This window comes from Hypomesus transpacificus, chromosome 14 (assembly GCF_021917145.1).
Source record: "Hypomesus transpacificus isolate Combined female chromosome 14, fHypTra1, whole genome shotgun sequence".
In the NCBI taxonomy this organism is placed as follows: Eukaryota; Metazoa; Chordata; class Actinopteri; order Osmeriformes; family Osmeridae; genus Hypomesus; species Hypomesus transpacificus.
Genome location: NC_061073.1, coordinates 10,449,493 through 10,464,695, shown reverse-complemented (window position 1 = coordinate 10,464,695; position 15,203 = coordinate 10,449,493). Strand labels below are relative to the sequence as shown.

The 15,203-nt window shown below is 41.5% G+C and overlaps 2 protein-coding genes across 8 annotated transcripts in view; both read right to left on the bottom strand.

Moving 5' to 3' along the window:
- amn1 (antagonist of mitotic exit network 1 homolog (S. cerevisiae)) overlaps nt 1-15,203 on the bottom strand; it is a 27,237-nt gene extending 12,034 nt beyond the window's left edge. For 4 of the 6 annotated variants that reach the window (XR_006957095.1, XR_006957096.1, XM_047034896.1 and 1 more), the window contains exon 1: nt 806-1,019. Coding sequence is in view for 2 of the 6 variants with exons in the window: in XM_047034894.1 (XP_046890850.1) it covers nt 806-831 (26 nt within the window). In the remaining 4 variants the exon portion in view is untranslated. Of the gene's footprint in view, nt 1-805; nt 1,022-14,546; nt 14,677-14,802 lie in introns of those variants that run through there. The other 2 variants (XM_047034895.1, XM_047034897.1) reach the window with 2 other exon arrangements.
- Nucleotides 3,789-15,203, bottom strand: part of si:ch211-106e7.2 — a 33,110-nt gene continuing 21,695 nt past the window's right edge. The window contains exon 3 of one of the 2 annotated variants that reach the window (XM_047034864.1): nt 3,789-4,052. In XM_047034864.1, coding sequence (XP_046890820.1) covers nt 3,800-4,052 — 253 coding nt within the window. In that variant the 3' untranslated portion in view covers nt 3,789-3,799. Of the gene's footprint in view, nt 4,081-15,203 lie in introns of both variants that reach the window. The other variant, XM_047034866.1, reaches the window with a different exon arrangement.

Below are 15,203 nucleotides of genomic sequence, written 5' to 3'. Positions count from 1 at the left end.
GGGGAATCGATCCGGTAACCTTCTGATTACTAGCCCGACTCCCTCACCGCTCAGCCATCTGACTCCCTGTTACTGACCCCCTGGTTACTTCCACTTTACTCTCGAGGCATCGACAACACAGCTGACAGGTTAGGCTCTCCCTGTCAATACAAATGCTATAAAGAGTTTAAGAGTTTCTCTGACATTCTGGTTCTGCTTCGGATGCCATCAAGCGGGATCTCTGGTCGTAGTCAGAGCCATAGAAAAAGATTTTTGAGAGTCTTTTTCTATGGCTCTGGTCGTAGTCAGTCCTTCACTAACCAATCAACATTCGTTAGCAGAATGCTAGTGTGTTATGGGCAACAACGACTTACCCCGTAAGAAATCGAAAGGACTTAAGTACTCGTTCATTCAACTTTTGACCTGTAATCCATGTTGAACATGCAAAAACTATAATCAAATCTGAGATTTATCAACGACAATCAGGCGAAAGAGACAAATTTAGCCGTTTAGCTCCATAGACTCCCATTCATTTTTCACTCGACCGCGATCACTCCCGGTGGAACTCGGGTGGAACTGCAACAAAGTTCGGTACAATGGGGCTTAATAAGGAGTGGGCAGGCTCTCCTTAAACAGGCTCCGTCTATACATTCAAGCATTGTAGGCTATATTCAGTTTAGTAGAATGACCAGGTATGTATCATGCGTTACAGTGGCCTTATACTTGGTCGTAAACAAACAGACATCTGGTTTATGGGCTCCTCCTGCTGTTGCTAACCCATAAGCATTGAGACGTTTGGTTCAGAAGTTCTAGCTACAGTACTCACATATTCGTAAGCGAGTCCACTGCCATGATATAAATTCTGAGCCAACAATTTGGCGTGTACCCGTGATTGATGAGTGAATTATAAAAATACGCGATATTTTACGTGTTTTAACCGATAACGCCTTACTGTAGTAGCTACAAGACTGGGATTGAAATGTGAAAACAAACCGAAGGGCGTTCTAGGGAATCTTTGCTGCGTGTCAAATGCGCATATTTCCGGCAGGTGCGCGTTCAGTCCAGAAAAAACGTGGGAAAACGGAAACGATGGTGGGATTGAACCAGTTTAAAATGGATGTAGACGGTCTTTGGATTGAACCCTGAGTTGAACACTCTGTTGAGCAAGCGTTACAACTTTGACTGCTGCGCACTTCATTTTTAATACGCATTTCTAATACGAAAACTGCGCACTGCATTTTCATTAAACTGTCCTTTGTCCATGAATGGACATAGGCTAATTAGTGCAATGAAATAATTATGAAAAACTAGATTCCTTAGTAGATTTTTCTCCTCAAGATGTTGTATGTTTTCTATGCTAAAAGGGTTGTAGCTACTTGACAAAAACACACAAATGAAACATATTCATCCAGACGCAAATTAAATGACGCCAAAAACAAACAATTACACTTGGGACACACCGGCTGCAAAGCGCCGCGATTAACTGCGAAGCGCCTGGAAGTGAGGCTTTTTCTGCACCGGTCACCGAGCTTTTCACCTGAGCTTTCCTTTTTCACATTTAAAGCTGACATGGTACATAAACATGGAATAGGCAACATTTAGGCAACTTAACAGCCGTTGCAACAGCAAGACAATGTGGCAACATTTGTATTTTTTTCAAATATTCTTTGTAAAATACGTGCTGTGGGTCATACAACTCCATGTAGGCCTAGGCTACTCCTCAACTTCGATGATTAACTTTGTGTCGTCAATCTTACCAAATTTCTCAGTTGGTTTGTCCCAGGGGCGATTCTAGGATCAGACCTATAGGGGGGCTCAGCCCCCAATGAGAATGTGACATGGATACAGTGCCTTGCAAAAGTGTTGAAACCCCTTGCTAATAAATCACCAATTTCACTGGATAACTATTAATAAATTTATTTATTATTATGCAAAATATAAAAAATGCTAAAAAGAGTCTAAAATCACCACTGCTTTGTAATGTAGCTTATGGGTTTCAGTGTCTGTTTTGCTTGAGTGTGTGCCAGCTGTCTATCTTGCTCTTAAAAAATCTTGCTCTTAAAAAACACTCTTTAGAAACAACTGACAATTATTTTGGCTTGACAGTCAACGCAATCATCAATCAGGGTTTTTTTTAGGTAAACATTTTGAGAATGTTAACATTTTGTTACCAGCATAGTGAAGTTGGGTGATGGGCTATAGCCTACAACTAACAAAATAAATTCTTACTAACATGTTTGTTTATCCAAATAAAAATTAAAAAAGGTGTATTTTATTATCTTGCAGCCGAATTCGCAAGTGGCCTGCAGAAAATTCGACCAGCTGCCAAAACGACAGCTGCAGAGCGCGAAGCCAATTGCGGCGCTTAGTAGCGCTTCACAGCCTGTGTGGCCTGTCCAATTTGATAACATGGGCGCAGAAAGGAAAAAGGCTACACTTCCAAGCGTTTCGCAGCCTGTGTGGTCCAGGCGTAGGCAGCCCGATCTGAGGGAAATGCAGCCGCTATTGAAGGTTTTTATTGTGTTCAAATCAAACCCCCAGCTCTTCGGCGTCAAGTAAAGGCCCTCATGGATCTTGGTGGCATTGCATTTCCATTTTGACACCCGGATCGTTCTGGTTATTTCATTCTATTCAATCTGATATCCAACCACTTATTTTGGTCTTGTTCATTCACCAAACCTTCCTTGTCAGATGTTATTTGTGGTAGTGAAATTTTCCTTAAAGATCCAGTAAAGTGGAATTGAAAATGAGTTCATCCATATAAGAATGTGTTATTTACTACCCATCCAAATTTGAATGAAAAAACCCCGCTGACAAGTATGTTAAATAAGGCTTTGAAATCGTGAGAAAATCAGCAGTCTTCTCTGCTTGAGACTGGGGGGGCGTGTCGCCTGAAGGAGCTGAAGCTCCACCCCCTCGAATTTATTGAATTCAGCAACCACAGCAACACTAGCTAAATCAATTGCAGATATCAGAACAACCATACCTGCAGTCTCTGAGTGTTTAATGTGTTAATGACTTTGTCTTTGCATCGTACCAGCTGAGTAACAGAATGCAACCGTCTGTGATCTGATGTAGATTGGTCACCCGGACATAGATCGGTCGGGTTTTGGCCGAATTCCAAAAGTAACGTTCAAATGGGAAGTTCATTAACAGAGTCAACCTATGATATACCTGTCCATATCAGTAAACCAATAGATTTTTGTTTGCTTATGATTGAAGACATTTCTGAATGGCATTGTTGCCTTGGGAACTGATGGACATATTTGAGCAAGTTGTAATACAGGCTGCTGCTGTGTGCGTGCGTGTGTGTGTGTGTGCGTGCGTGCGTGCGTGTGTGTGTCTGTGTGTGCGTGTGTGTGTGTGTGTGTGTATGTGACATCTTCGCGCTCAGAAAGAGAAACCACTGCACCCAAATGTGGTTGAGCGGAAGCAGGTGTCAAAAACTTTTGCAAACGAAGCATATACCTTTCCACAAGCGTTAGACTAACTAAACTGACATTCCAAAGTGACAGACTTCCACCTCCACATGGGGCAGGCGAAAAGTCCTGTCTCCATCCTGTAACTTGTTCAAACCATGTATAAAAGAACTACCTATTACTGTAAAGCTTTTGGACAACTCTGTACCGACACAGCTTTGTTTCCTTGCAAGAAATAAACCATTGAAGTTTCCTTGAACCCGACGACTGTGCACTTAGTGGTAAAGAAATATACCCAACAGGAACAATCAGTCCCCCAGAGGGAACAACTGTACATTCTCGGTGATGCTGACCAGGCAGGCACATACCGACAGTGTTATTTTAATTTTATAGTCCTTTAATTATCCCAACAGAAATAAGAGTACACATTCCTCCTTCCAACATAGAATAGATACAAATAAAATATAAATAGTAGAATTTAGTCCTCGCATTCTGAGGTTTCCCTCAGTCTGCTGGTCTGCTGTCTTTTCACTTTGCACCTGCACACATTCAAAGAGTCGTTTGGCCTCCTCTGGAGCCAGGACATGGATTTCCATGGACGTAAATGGATCGATTGAACTACAGTCTTCAGAACATTCCACCTCGTCAGGTGATGTTGTCTCCGTAGCACTGTGTGTTTCATGTTACCACAGGACTTTGTTATAAATGCCAGAAACTTTTTGTAGTAGTCTGATTGCAGCATGTATAATAATCTATTGTAACTTCCACCCCAGTAATGGTTTAATATTGTGCTAGCAACATCTTTTTCAATTGCACTTGCACTGTCCTTCTCTGAAAAGTTTTGGCACATCTTCAGCAAATTGGTACATTTTTCTAATGACCAAGGGATTGTTGGAATTGGGGACAGCTCTAAAACACCCTCAGCTGAAGTTACCGAGCAATCGGTTTCCTCACTGCAAGGCACAAGTACCTCTCCCCCTTCCCCTTGCCCCTGAGCAGGACTGAGTGCGTGTTGACCTTTGGTAGTAGAATTCACTTTTAACAGTTCAGAGGCACTTGTTGTTTGGGTTGTCTTCTGTGGAGTTTTGCTTGTAATTTTATCAGAAGCCATGACCTGCTGTTCTGTTGATAGTGGTTGTACCACTGCAATGGCTTTTTGCCCCTGCAGAGCAGATGGGCCTGATGCTGAATACTGTTGAAAATTAAAATGATTGTGTGTGACTTGCTCATACATGTTCATCGTTTGTGATTCATTACTTGCCGAAGGTCCTTGCTGTCGTTGACCCTGGATATTCTCAACCGGATTACATCCTCCAAAATTGACATTTTGTGCTTTACAGTTTTTCTCAATTGGTTTGGCTCATTTCACGAAACAGAAATGACATTCTCAAAACAACACGTGCAAACCTCCAAACCGCTTGGCACTTGTTCACAACAGATTGGAATTGTTCATTCCTTTAATCAAATTGCAATTGTATTAGCACATCCTTGTAAATGACAAGTGCAATTGCCTACAGTTTGCACACATTTCAAATGATTTTGCACATCTTTGAAATGGTTAGGTATAATTGCCTTCAATTAGGCCAACTATCAATTGAAAATATCTTGCTGGTCTAAACTGAATGTTGTTTCTCAGTCAAGTGGTTGTTCTCTGCAAAACCTATTGGCATAATTTCCTTGTGTAAATCATCACCTGCACAATAGTTCACTCCACTGTCAAAAACCTTTCAGGCACATAATACCATGAAAAACATCATGGTATATACTGTAATATGGATCTCTTGGATCATCTGCTTACAGTCATTGTCAGGTGCAACTAGAACTTTACCAAACAAGGGGACACATCCGATCACCAATCACACAGTAAGTTTAGTTAGCTGACAGGAGCTATCCAGGAGTATAAATCCTTCCATCAAATATTTAGAGCCTGTCCCAGGCCAACTCGGGGGAAACATCACTGTTTGTGCTGCCATTTCAGAGAATGGTGCAGTCACCCACATTCCCAGTCTTGGCCCATACAATACTCAGACACTCCTGGTGTCCTTGGACCGCCTGCACTCCGATCTTATCCCTCTACATGAGACCACTTTCTTACATTTGTCATTGTGTGAGACAATGTAAGCTTCCACCGTCACCCACTCATCAGGATTCACTGCCCATCAAAGAATGCTGATGGTGCTCATATCACCTGACTCCCCATTCCTTAGTCCTATCCAGGAGGATTTTTCTGCATGGAGGTGGAGGGTTTATGAGCATCGGGTTCAAAACCAGAGCTCCCTGCTCCAGACAATGGATGCTGCTTGTAATGATGTCACGGCAGATCAGTGTAGGGGATTGTTGCGGCATGAACAACAATTCTTCCCCTGTTGCATCGTAAGGGAGAACATCAGATATGATGTCAATGAAATTTGTGGCCAGACAAACAGTGAGGACGACAACTAGTGAAACTCCAGCTTTGAAATGCCATGAACTGCACCCTCTGCAACTCTGACTAGGAAGGGGTCAGATGCCTGAAAAGTACCGTGGTTACTCATACTAGTCCCCTCAGTGTACAATAGGAATCATTTGATGCTGGGATATACAGAACAGACAATAGAGGAGGTGCATTTCATGCCGGGCTTACTGTAATGCACCCCCTGCTAACTCTGACTAGGAAAGTGTCACTTGCCTGAAACTTACTGTGGTTACTCATACTACTAGTGTAGGTTATACATAATGTTAGTTTTGATGTGCTTATTGTATGAAAGTATATTGTGCTGTACACATTTCCTGTAACAGTAACCATGATGTATGGCAATTACAGTAACAATTTCCATGGCAGTGTAAGTGCAATATGTGATGTGAAACCTTGTAGGTTACTCTTGAATTACTGTAATCTTTTTTCTGTTTGATACACATTTACATTTTACATGTATTCATTTAGCAGACGCTTTTATCCAAAGCGACTTCCAAGCTGTCTGCTTTACAAAAGTGCATAGGTCAATGGTCCTAAACAATGAGATAGCCACAAAAACATTGTGGTTAGCCAAAACATGAAGCATACATTACAGTATTATTGCTTGCTTTTCTACAGGTGCACTCTTGCACTTTTGAGGTTCATTTTGTTTAGTTGTAACTTGTTTGGCTACATGCTCTTATGGTTCTTCTCTTTGGCACTTTCTGTATTTGGGTTTTTCACAATGTATGCTTCATGTTTTGGCTACCCGAAATGTTTGGGGCTATCGCGTTGTTACTGTATGATCAGTGACCTATGCACTCTTGTAAAGCTCTCTTGGAAGTCGCTTTGGATGAAAGCATCTGCTAAATGAATAAATTTACACTGTAAATGCAGATTGAGACACATTGTATTCTGGAAAGAAAACATCTACTACAGTAACTGTAGCACAGTGCACATGAGGGATATTTCTAAGGTCCACTGCCATACTGACAAAACATCTAAACATTTTGACCTGCAGTGTTTACACAATGCCAAAGGGACTTTTCATTTTGGGGGCACTGACTATTTGTATGAGAGAAGGATTTAGTTTTGACTGATAAGTTGTCTGTTTTAGGAAAGAGATGACCCTTTGCAGGTGTTCCATGGTGTTTTGCTGAACCATCTGGGTTATTTTGGCAAATGTATTTAAAGGTTTGAGAATGTTCAATTTTTTCGAGCGATGAGCCAAAGCAATCGAGAAGGAACTTTTCATTTTGAGGGCACTGACTATTTATATGAGACAATGATTTGGTTTTGAAGCATGAGTTAACTGTTTTGGGTGAGATATGACCTTTTGAAGGTGATCTATGTAGTTGTGCTGAACCATATAGGCTATTTTGCTAAATGCACGTGGAGCTTTGAGAATGTCATTTCTGTTTCAAGAATTGAGCCAAAGCAATCGAGAAAAACTGTAAATTCATTCCCACTTTGGTTATTTGTTACATAGAGTGGTACACCATTTGTCTTCTGCTGTTCTAGTGGATGACTGTAAAGGTTATTGTTGCTAGTAATACTGCATTCCCTCATTGCCGTTTTGTAAGACGGCAAAGCCTCGTCTTGCCCTGCAAATTGTACATTCCTCTGGGTGCCTCCATTTTGTTCAGCATTTGCTGTGCAAGGCTGATTTGGGGTGGCATGTCCAATTATATGAAGCATTTGGGGATGGTGTGTGTGTTGCAGACCTACATTTGTCCCACGAGCAACAATGCTTGCATTGTGAAAGCCGGGTATGCTCTGGAAGGAACTATAACTGGCCGGGTTGGATTGCTGCTGTTGGTTCGTGCTTGGCTTTGGCAGTAATTGTTGACTTGAAGCATTTTTACTTGATTGTTGGCTGTGATTATTGGTATTGAAAGGTTGATGGTGAGATTTCTGACTTGGTAGCATGGATGGGCCACCATGAGCAGACATACCAGACTGACCGCTGCTCATTCCGTTGCCACATCTGGCTGGCTGGTTCTGAGGGAGACAAATCCTTTGCATATCAGTGGGAAAAGACACTGAACATGCTGTTGGTGTCACAGGACTGGAGGTCTGTGCACTTTGGACATGACTGTCATAGTTTGAGGAACCCCAGGATTGTAGATTATATTGAGGTGGAGTGTTTGATTGTAGCAGAGACAAAAGTAGATGCCGTCTGTGAATCTGGTTGTTGCCATGACCAACTGTCGTAGCAGGAGTTGCATTTGTATTTTCTCTGCTGCGTACCTGCTGTTCCCCGTGTTGTCCCCCGTGCGTTGGGCCTGGCAGGCAATAAGCATTGTCGTGGTGTGTGTTTGTTGCTGAGGGAGAAATCAGAGGTGACCCTCGGCTGGTCACTGGCTGTGCTTTAAAATCCTCTCTGTGTTGGCGAGGGAAGTAACCATGTCCCCCTTGAGAGGAAGTAGTGACCCATTTGCTTGAAGTTTTTTGATTGGATAACTGTTCAGTGGCGTAAGCTCCAATAGGGGAAGGGCACTGGCCCTGTGGCGCTTGTGTGGCCGATATCGTCGGTAAATACTGTTGAAAATTGGTGGTTGTATTCCAACTATTTTGACCTCTGGTTCCATCCTGTTGATTTTGTCTGGTGACAAAAGGTTTGGAGTGTTGTCCAAAATATGCTTGACACGATCCAGCGGTGGCCCATGTAGAAGTCTCCATCCTGTTCCCCGGTCTTAGCTTGCCAGTCCTCCCTTTGCTTTGGGCTTGGGGTGGAGAGACATTTATTTCTGAAATAACCAGACAAATAACGAACACAAAATGAACTTTTGACTTTGAATTGTTTGAATGTTTGAAACTCAGACATGTTCCCGCTTCCCCAAATTATAACTCTTACATCATTTTATGCATGTTCAATAAGCGTAAAAATAGCAGTTTTCTGGCTCACAACCATGTGAACCAGACACAACACGTGTTATTTTTGTCTAAGTTTCGTTCAGGTTCTGGCTCCAAGTCCAAAAACTGCTCAGGAATCGCAGCGGAGTTGGATGCAGAGAGTTTGAACTCACAAAATCCAAACCAACAAACTGAGCCTGGCCCCATGTCTCCAAACTGAGGACCTGCTCTCTGGCTCTCACCTTAAATACTCTCAAAATGTCCATCCTTGCTTACAAGTCCTAGCCCTTTATATATATATATAAACGAAGGGTAATGGAAAACTATTTCTATTAATTTACGAAGATGGCATAGATTTAAAGTATATACCTGTTACTGATTAAGAAAGATTCTAGAATGTTCTAGAATGCCTGAACTACCTGACCTGAACCACAAATTCCTGTGTTTACTTGACACCTTTTTACACCTTCTAACTGAAACTCCTCTCTCCATCTCTTTATCTTGGCATTTTCTCTCTTTGTGGTTAAGCACCTGTGTCCAACCCCACGTTTATGTTAGGCCTGAACTTTTGTATAGGTGACTGTCTAGATCAGTCTGAAACAGAAGGATGAAAGGAAGTCCTCAGCTGGATAATAATAAAAATCTCTTGATTTTCAACCCTAATGGTGTCATCAGATTGTAGTTCAGGTCTGTACCTGCTAGGCGAATTGTTGCTACCCCCAAAATTTTTTTTAATATACCAGCTGGGAAGGCCTGCGCCAGTACCAAACATTACACCATTATCTTCATGACACCATTATCTTCATGACACCATTATCTTCATGACACCATTATTTTCATGACACCATTATCTTCATGACACCATTATTTTCGAGACTTTTTTCAGAGAAATTATGGATGTAACCTTTTATTCTGTATAAAATGATACTGCGTTAAACATTCCTTGCGAGCAGAACGGGGTAACTCCCAAGTGAACTCTAGGCTTACGTAAACATACAGATCCTTATCTTACTACCCTGGGGGAAGGATGAGCATTTGTTACTGACTTTGGGTTGCTAGGAGATGTTGGGGGTTTGTTTGTTTAAAGGAGTGACAGGGCTAGATGGAGACGTGAGGTCAGGTGACCATTAGCTGGTCACCTGGCAGGGCTAGATGGAGACGTGAGGTCTGGTGACCATTAGCTGGTCACCTGGCAGGGGTAGAGACTTTGTAAGACTTCCCCACGCACACACATACACGCGCGAGATCTATATAAGGGAGTTAGCCAATGAAAGAAGAGACATGGGACAGTTGCATGTCTGTATATTGACCAATGACTATTGAGAACTGTGTTGTATAAATGGGTTTGCATGGAGACCAGTCCTTAAACAACTTTGTACCGGCGTGGCCTTGTCTCCTTGCTTCATGAGCAAGCAAATGAATGCTTCCTTGACTTCATCGACTCTGTGCATCACTTGATAATATCGAATTATCTAACAACTTTCCAATTTATTTTTCTTTAAAAAGAAAAAATCCAAGCAGATACAAAGCTTTGTTATTTCATGTCTAACATTCAGTTTTTACAAAACTTATCCTGAAGCCCCTTCTATTGCCATTTTATATCACAAACAATATAACAAATCATGCAAGATGTACAGTGCCCTCCAAAAGTATTGGAACAGTGAGGCCAATTCCTTTATTTTTGCTGTAGACTGAAAACATTTGGGCTTGACATCAAACGATGAATGTGAAACCAGAGATCAACGTTTCAGCTTTTATTTCCAGGTATTTACATCAAGATCTGATGCACAAATTAGAAAATATCACCTTTTTGTTCGAACCCACCCATTTGTCACGTGAGCAAAAGTATTGGAACATGTGACTGACAGGTGTGTTTTGTTGCCCAGGTGTGTCCTATTACATACATTATTCAATCAATAAATACCACTGAATGTCTACACTCAGGTTCAGATTGGGTAAGATAGGTTTTGTCTATGCAGACTGTATTCAGAGGTGAAAACAACATGAAAACCAGAGCGCTGTCTTTGGGTGAAAAACAAGCAATTGTGAGTCTTAGAGAAGATGGAAAATCAATCAGAGCCATTGCAGAAACATTGGCCATAGCCAGTACAACCATTTGGAATGTCCTGAAGAAGAAGAAAACTACTGGTGTACTAAGTAACAGACGTCGAACAGGTAGACCAAGGAAAACATCAGCAGTTGATGACAGAAACATTGTGAGAGCTGTAAAGAAAGACCCTAAAACAACTGTTAGTGAGATCAGCAACAACCTCCAGATGGCAGGAGTGAAGGTATCACTATCTACTGTTCGCAGAAGACTTCATGAACAAAAGTACAAGGGCTACACCAGAAGATGCAAACCACTCATTAGCAAGAAGAATAGGAAGGCCAGGCTGGAATTTGCCAAAAAGTACAGAGATGAACCTCAAATTCTGGGACAAAGTTTTATGGACTGATGAGACAAAGATTAACTTTTACCAAAGTGATGGAAAGGCTAAAGTTTGGAGAAAGAAAGGAACTGCTCATGATCCCAAACACACAAGCTCATCTGTGAAACACGGTGGAGGTAATGTCATGGCTTGGGCTTGCATGGCTTCTTCTGGGACGGGCTCATTAATCTTCATTGAGGATGTAACACATGATGGCAGCAGCAAAATGAACTCGGAAGTCTACAGAAACATTTTGTCTGCCAATTTAAGGAAAGATGCAACCAAACTGATTGGCAGAGCCTTCATCATGCAGCAAGATAACGACCCAAAACACACTGCCAAAACAACAAAGGAGTTCATCAGGGGCAAGAAATGGAAGGTATTAGACTGGCCAAGTCAATCTCCAGACTTAAACCCTATAGAGCATGCATTTTACCTGCTTAAGAGGAGACTGAAGGGAGGAACCCCACAAAACAAACAACAACTGAAAGAGGCTGCAGTGAAAGCCTGGGAAAGCATCAAAAAGGAAGAATGCAAAAGTTTGGTGACGTCAATGGGTCACAGACTTGCTGCAGTTATTGAAAGCAAAGGATTTGCAACTAAATATTAAGTCTTATTCACTTAAATATGTTTTAAGTATATCTGTTCCAATACTTTTGATCACATGACAAATGGGTGGATTCAAACAAAATGTGATATTTTCTTAGTTGTGCATCAGATCCTGATGTAAATACCTGGAAATAAAAGCTGAAACGTTGATCTCTGGTCTCACGTTCATTATTTGATGTCAAGCCCAAATGTTTTCAGTCTACAGCAAAAATAAAGGAATTCGCCTCACTGTTCCAATACTTTTGGAGGGCACTGTATATGATTGATACACAGGTTTTCTATACATGTGTGAGGTTGTCTCTTGCTGTGGTCAAGAGGTCACGCAGCAGGTCTCGGACAATACACATATAGATAGGAGAATGTGCACTTTAACCTTTGGACAGAGCAACATGCAGAAAATAGTACAAACGATGAGTGATGACTGCACCACCTGTGTGTTGTTCTTCCTATGCCTTAAGTTGTGGAATGTATACCGTTTAAGGACATTTTTTGGTGGTTACTATATTTGTATGGTCCAGCTCATGCATATAATGTCCATCTGAGAGACATGTTTCTCAGTCATGCCAACCACTCTGCCTGTCGTGGTGACCTGATCCGAGCAACTCCCTTTAATTAACGAAGTCAACTCTTTTTCATTGTGGTGCATTCCTTGGCCCATCCTCTGACAGAAAACATCTAACAATAATATAAGATATGAGAAGTGTGAGTATGTGTATGTGTGATATGAGAAGTGTGAGTATGTGTATGTGTGAGATATACATGAGTGTGTGGTGTGTAAGATGTGTATATGGTGAATATATGTATGAGATGTGTGTGTGTAATGTGAGGTGTGTGTGTGTGTGTGTGTGTAGTGTGAGGTGTGTGTGTGTGTGGGGTGTGTGTGTGTGTGGGGTGTGTGTGTAGTGTGAGGTGTGTGTGTGTGTGTTTAGTGTGAGGTGTGTGTGTAGTGTGAGGTGTGTGTGTGTGTGGGGTGTGTGTGTGTGTAGTGTGAGGTGTGTGTGTGTGTGGGGTGTGTGTGCAGTGAGGGGTGTGTGTGGGGTGTGTGTGGGGTGTGTGCAGTGAGGGGTGTGTGTGTGTGTGGGGTGTGTGTGCAGTGAGGGGTGTGTGTGTGTAAGATGTATATAAAAAAAACAGAGCCGGAGGAGGGGGGGGTAATTTTTGTACATTTGCAAGAAACATCTCAGAGATTCTCCAAGATTATCAAGTTACAAATTTGCGAAATTTAAACGAGTAAGTTTGCTCAAAAAATTGATTTGAAATCGCAAATTTGAAAAATAGTTTTTTCCTACAATGGCCCTAATACACCATCGTAGATATCTGTGGGCATCGCAGGACTGTTATATAAAAAATAAAATAATGTAATGTTTATTTCAGGCGCAATGGCCCATACACGAATACATTACATACAAGAGATATGAATCTACTTATCTAAAAAATGCTTAATTAAAAACAACACATGGCCTATGTACAGTGTAGCAGTAGTTTCTCCAAAACTGGCTCCTGGAAAAAGCGTCTGAGGATAACAGGAGCCTAACTATGAATTTACCTTCGTCTTTGCACGTTTTCCTTCTTCCTTCTTTTCTTCTTAAATTCCGGCCCGGATGGCTTTTGCCTCTTCATTATTTTGTTCTTAAACACAAACCCACTCTAACCAAACGCCTCACTGTGCTACCATGTTCTGATAACACCAAGAAGTTACGTACCCCTTCCGTTTTTTGATTTTTGGCTAATTTTACCCAAATGTTAGATTAATCTTTTTAATGTCAAAATATTAGATTGAAATATAGAAGGGGGCTGGGCGCAGTTTTTTGCGCCCCCCAGTGAGTGGCGCCCTAGGCGACCGCCTATACCGCCTCTAGGAAAGACCGCCCCTGTGAGGCATATTTCTTTGGTCAGACCCTGAACAGGGTTAATGTTCGTTCAAGTGAATGGCTGAGTTTTATATGCCATGTTTACAATTACAATACACTATGTGGAAAGGCTAAGAGATGCCCTTTAATGAAAATTAAAAAATAAAGTGATGGAAGGGCCATGATGTTTGTCCATGTATCTTTGTGGTAAATTTGTACATTTGCTTAAAAAAAATTGAAAGTAATTAACTAGTAGTGAAGTTACTTTTCAAATGCAGTAACTAGTAAAGTAATCTAGTTACAGTTTTCAGAAATAACTAGTAACTTGTAACTAGTTACTTTTTCTGAGTAACTACCCCAACACTGCCTACAGGTGTGCAAATGCAAGGTCTTATAAATCTGATTTTTTGGGGGAAGTACGCCATTTTACACTTTATGAAGAATCCTACGCACACGTTTTATAAATGAGACCCCAGGTCGTTTCTAAGAAATAATCCATCAGTATGAACCTTCCTCCATTACATCCTTCCCCATAATGAGTATTATAATGATATGCAGATGCCTTATGGCCCTTTTTATCATTAGCTCACTCCTAATACAATCTTTCAGTACAACCAGAGTTGAACCATCATTAACCCTCAAACTAATTGTCCCAAACAGTCTCAGGTTTTCCCTAAAATCACCCCATCACATCATAAACTCCAGGAAATGTCCACATCTTTAATGTTGCCTATATATATAATCTATACTTAGCCATCTGTCCTACCACAACAAGTATTCCAATGATCAGTTAACTCTTATAACCCTTAACTCCTGTAAGCAGCTACAGTTAGCCACAGGATGTCTATAAACAAATGGACACAGAAGCTTTACAGATAAAACCACACTTAAATCACATTCATTTTACACACTACCTAAAATTCCATATCCCCTCCCTTTGTTTAGTGAGAAAAAGCAGAGCTGGACCCACCTTCTGAGGAGATAGCGAGGCAGCCTCGCAGGAGAATCGTCCGGAGCTCAGGGCAGTGAATCTGTCTCAGGGCAGAGTCCGATACCAGGCAGTTCTGCAAGTCCAACTTGTGTATCCCAGCATGCAGCAGCTGAAGGCATATAGGGTGAACATGAGCATCTCTGTTCTTGTGTCCACGTCATCATTTAGAAACTGTTGTGGGGTTTCACATTATTTCAGAGAACGAGATGTAAGCTTTCAGAAATTAAGCCGATACCTGACTGATGTTGAGGTCGGTCACTGTGCCATGAGATGTCATGATCCGCACCAGTCTGTCCTTGATGTGCACGGGTAAGGCGATGATGTCTTTGTGAAAGTGGTCTGCATAGGTTGCCACAAGACTCGCACATCTGCAAATAAGAGGAGATCAAATGAAAATATGCATTGCTATTGTGGTGTTTTACATATTCTCCGGATATATAAATTAGTGTAGCCAAAAGCCAATTGTAAGGATGATTCTTTGTATTGAGGAAGAAATGCTAAAGCCTTTATCTGGGAAGAACTAAGATGCTGTTGGGAAAATCTTTTCTCAAGGAGTGCACAGAGTCGATGGAGTCAAGAAAGAGTTAGATCGTTTAGTCTTGCAGCAAGAAGACAAGTCTATCTCTAACAGAGTTG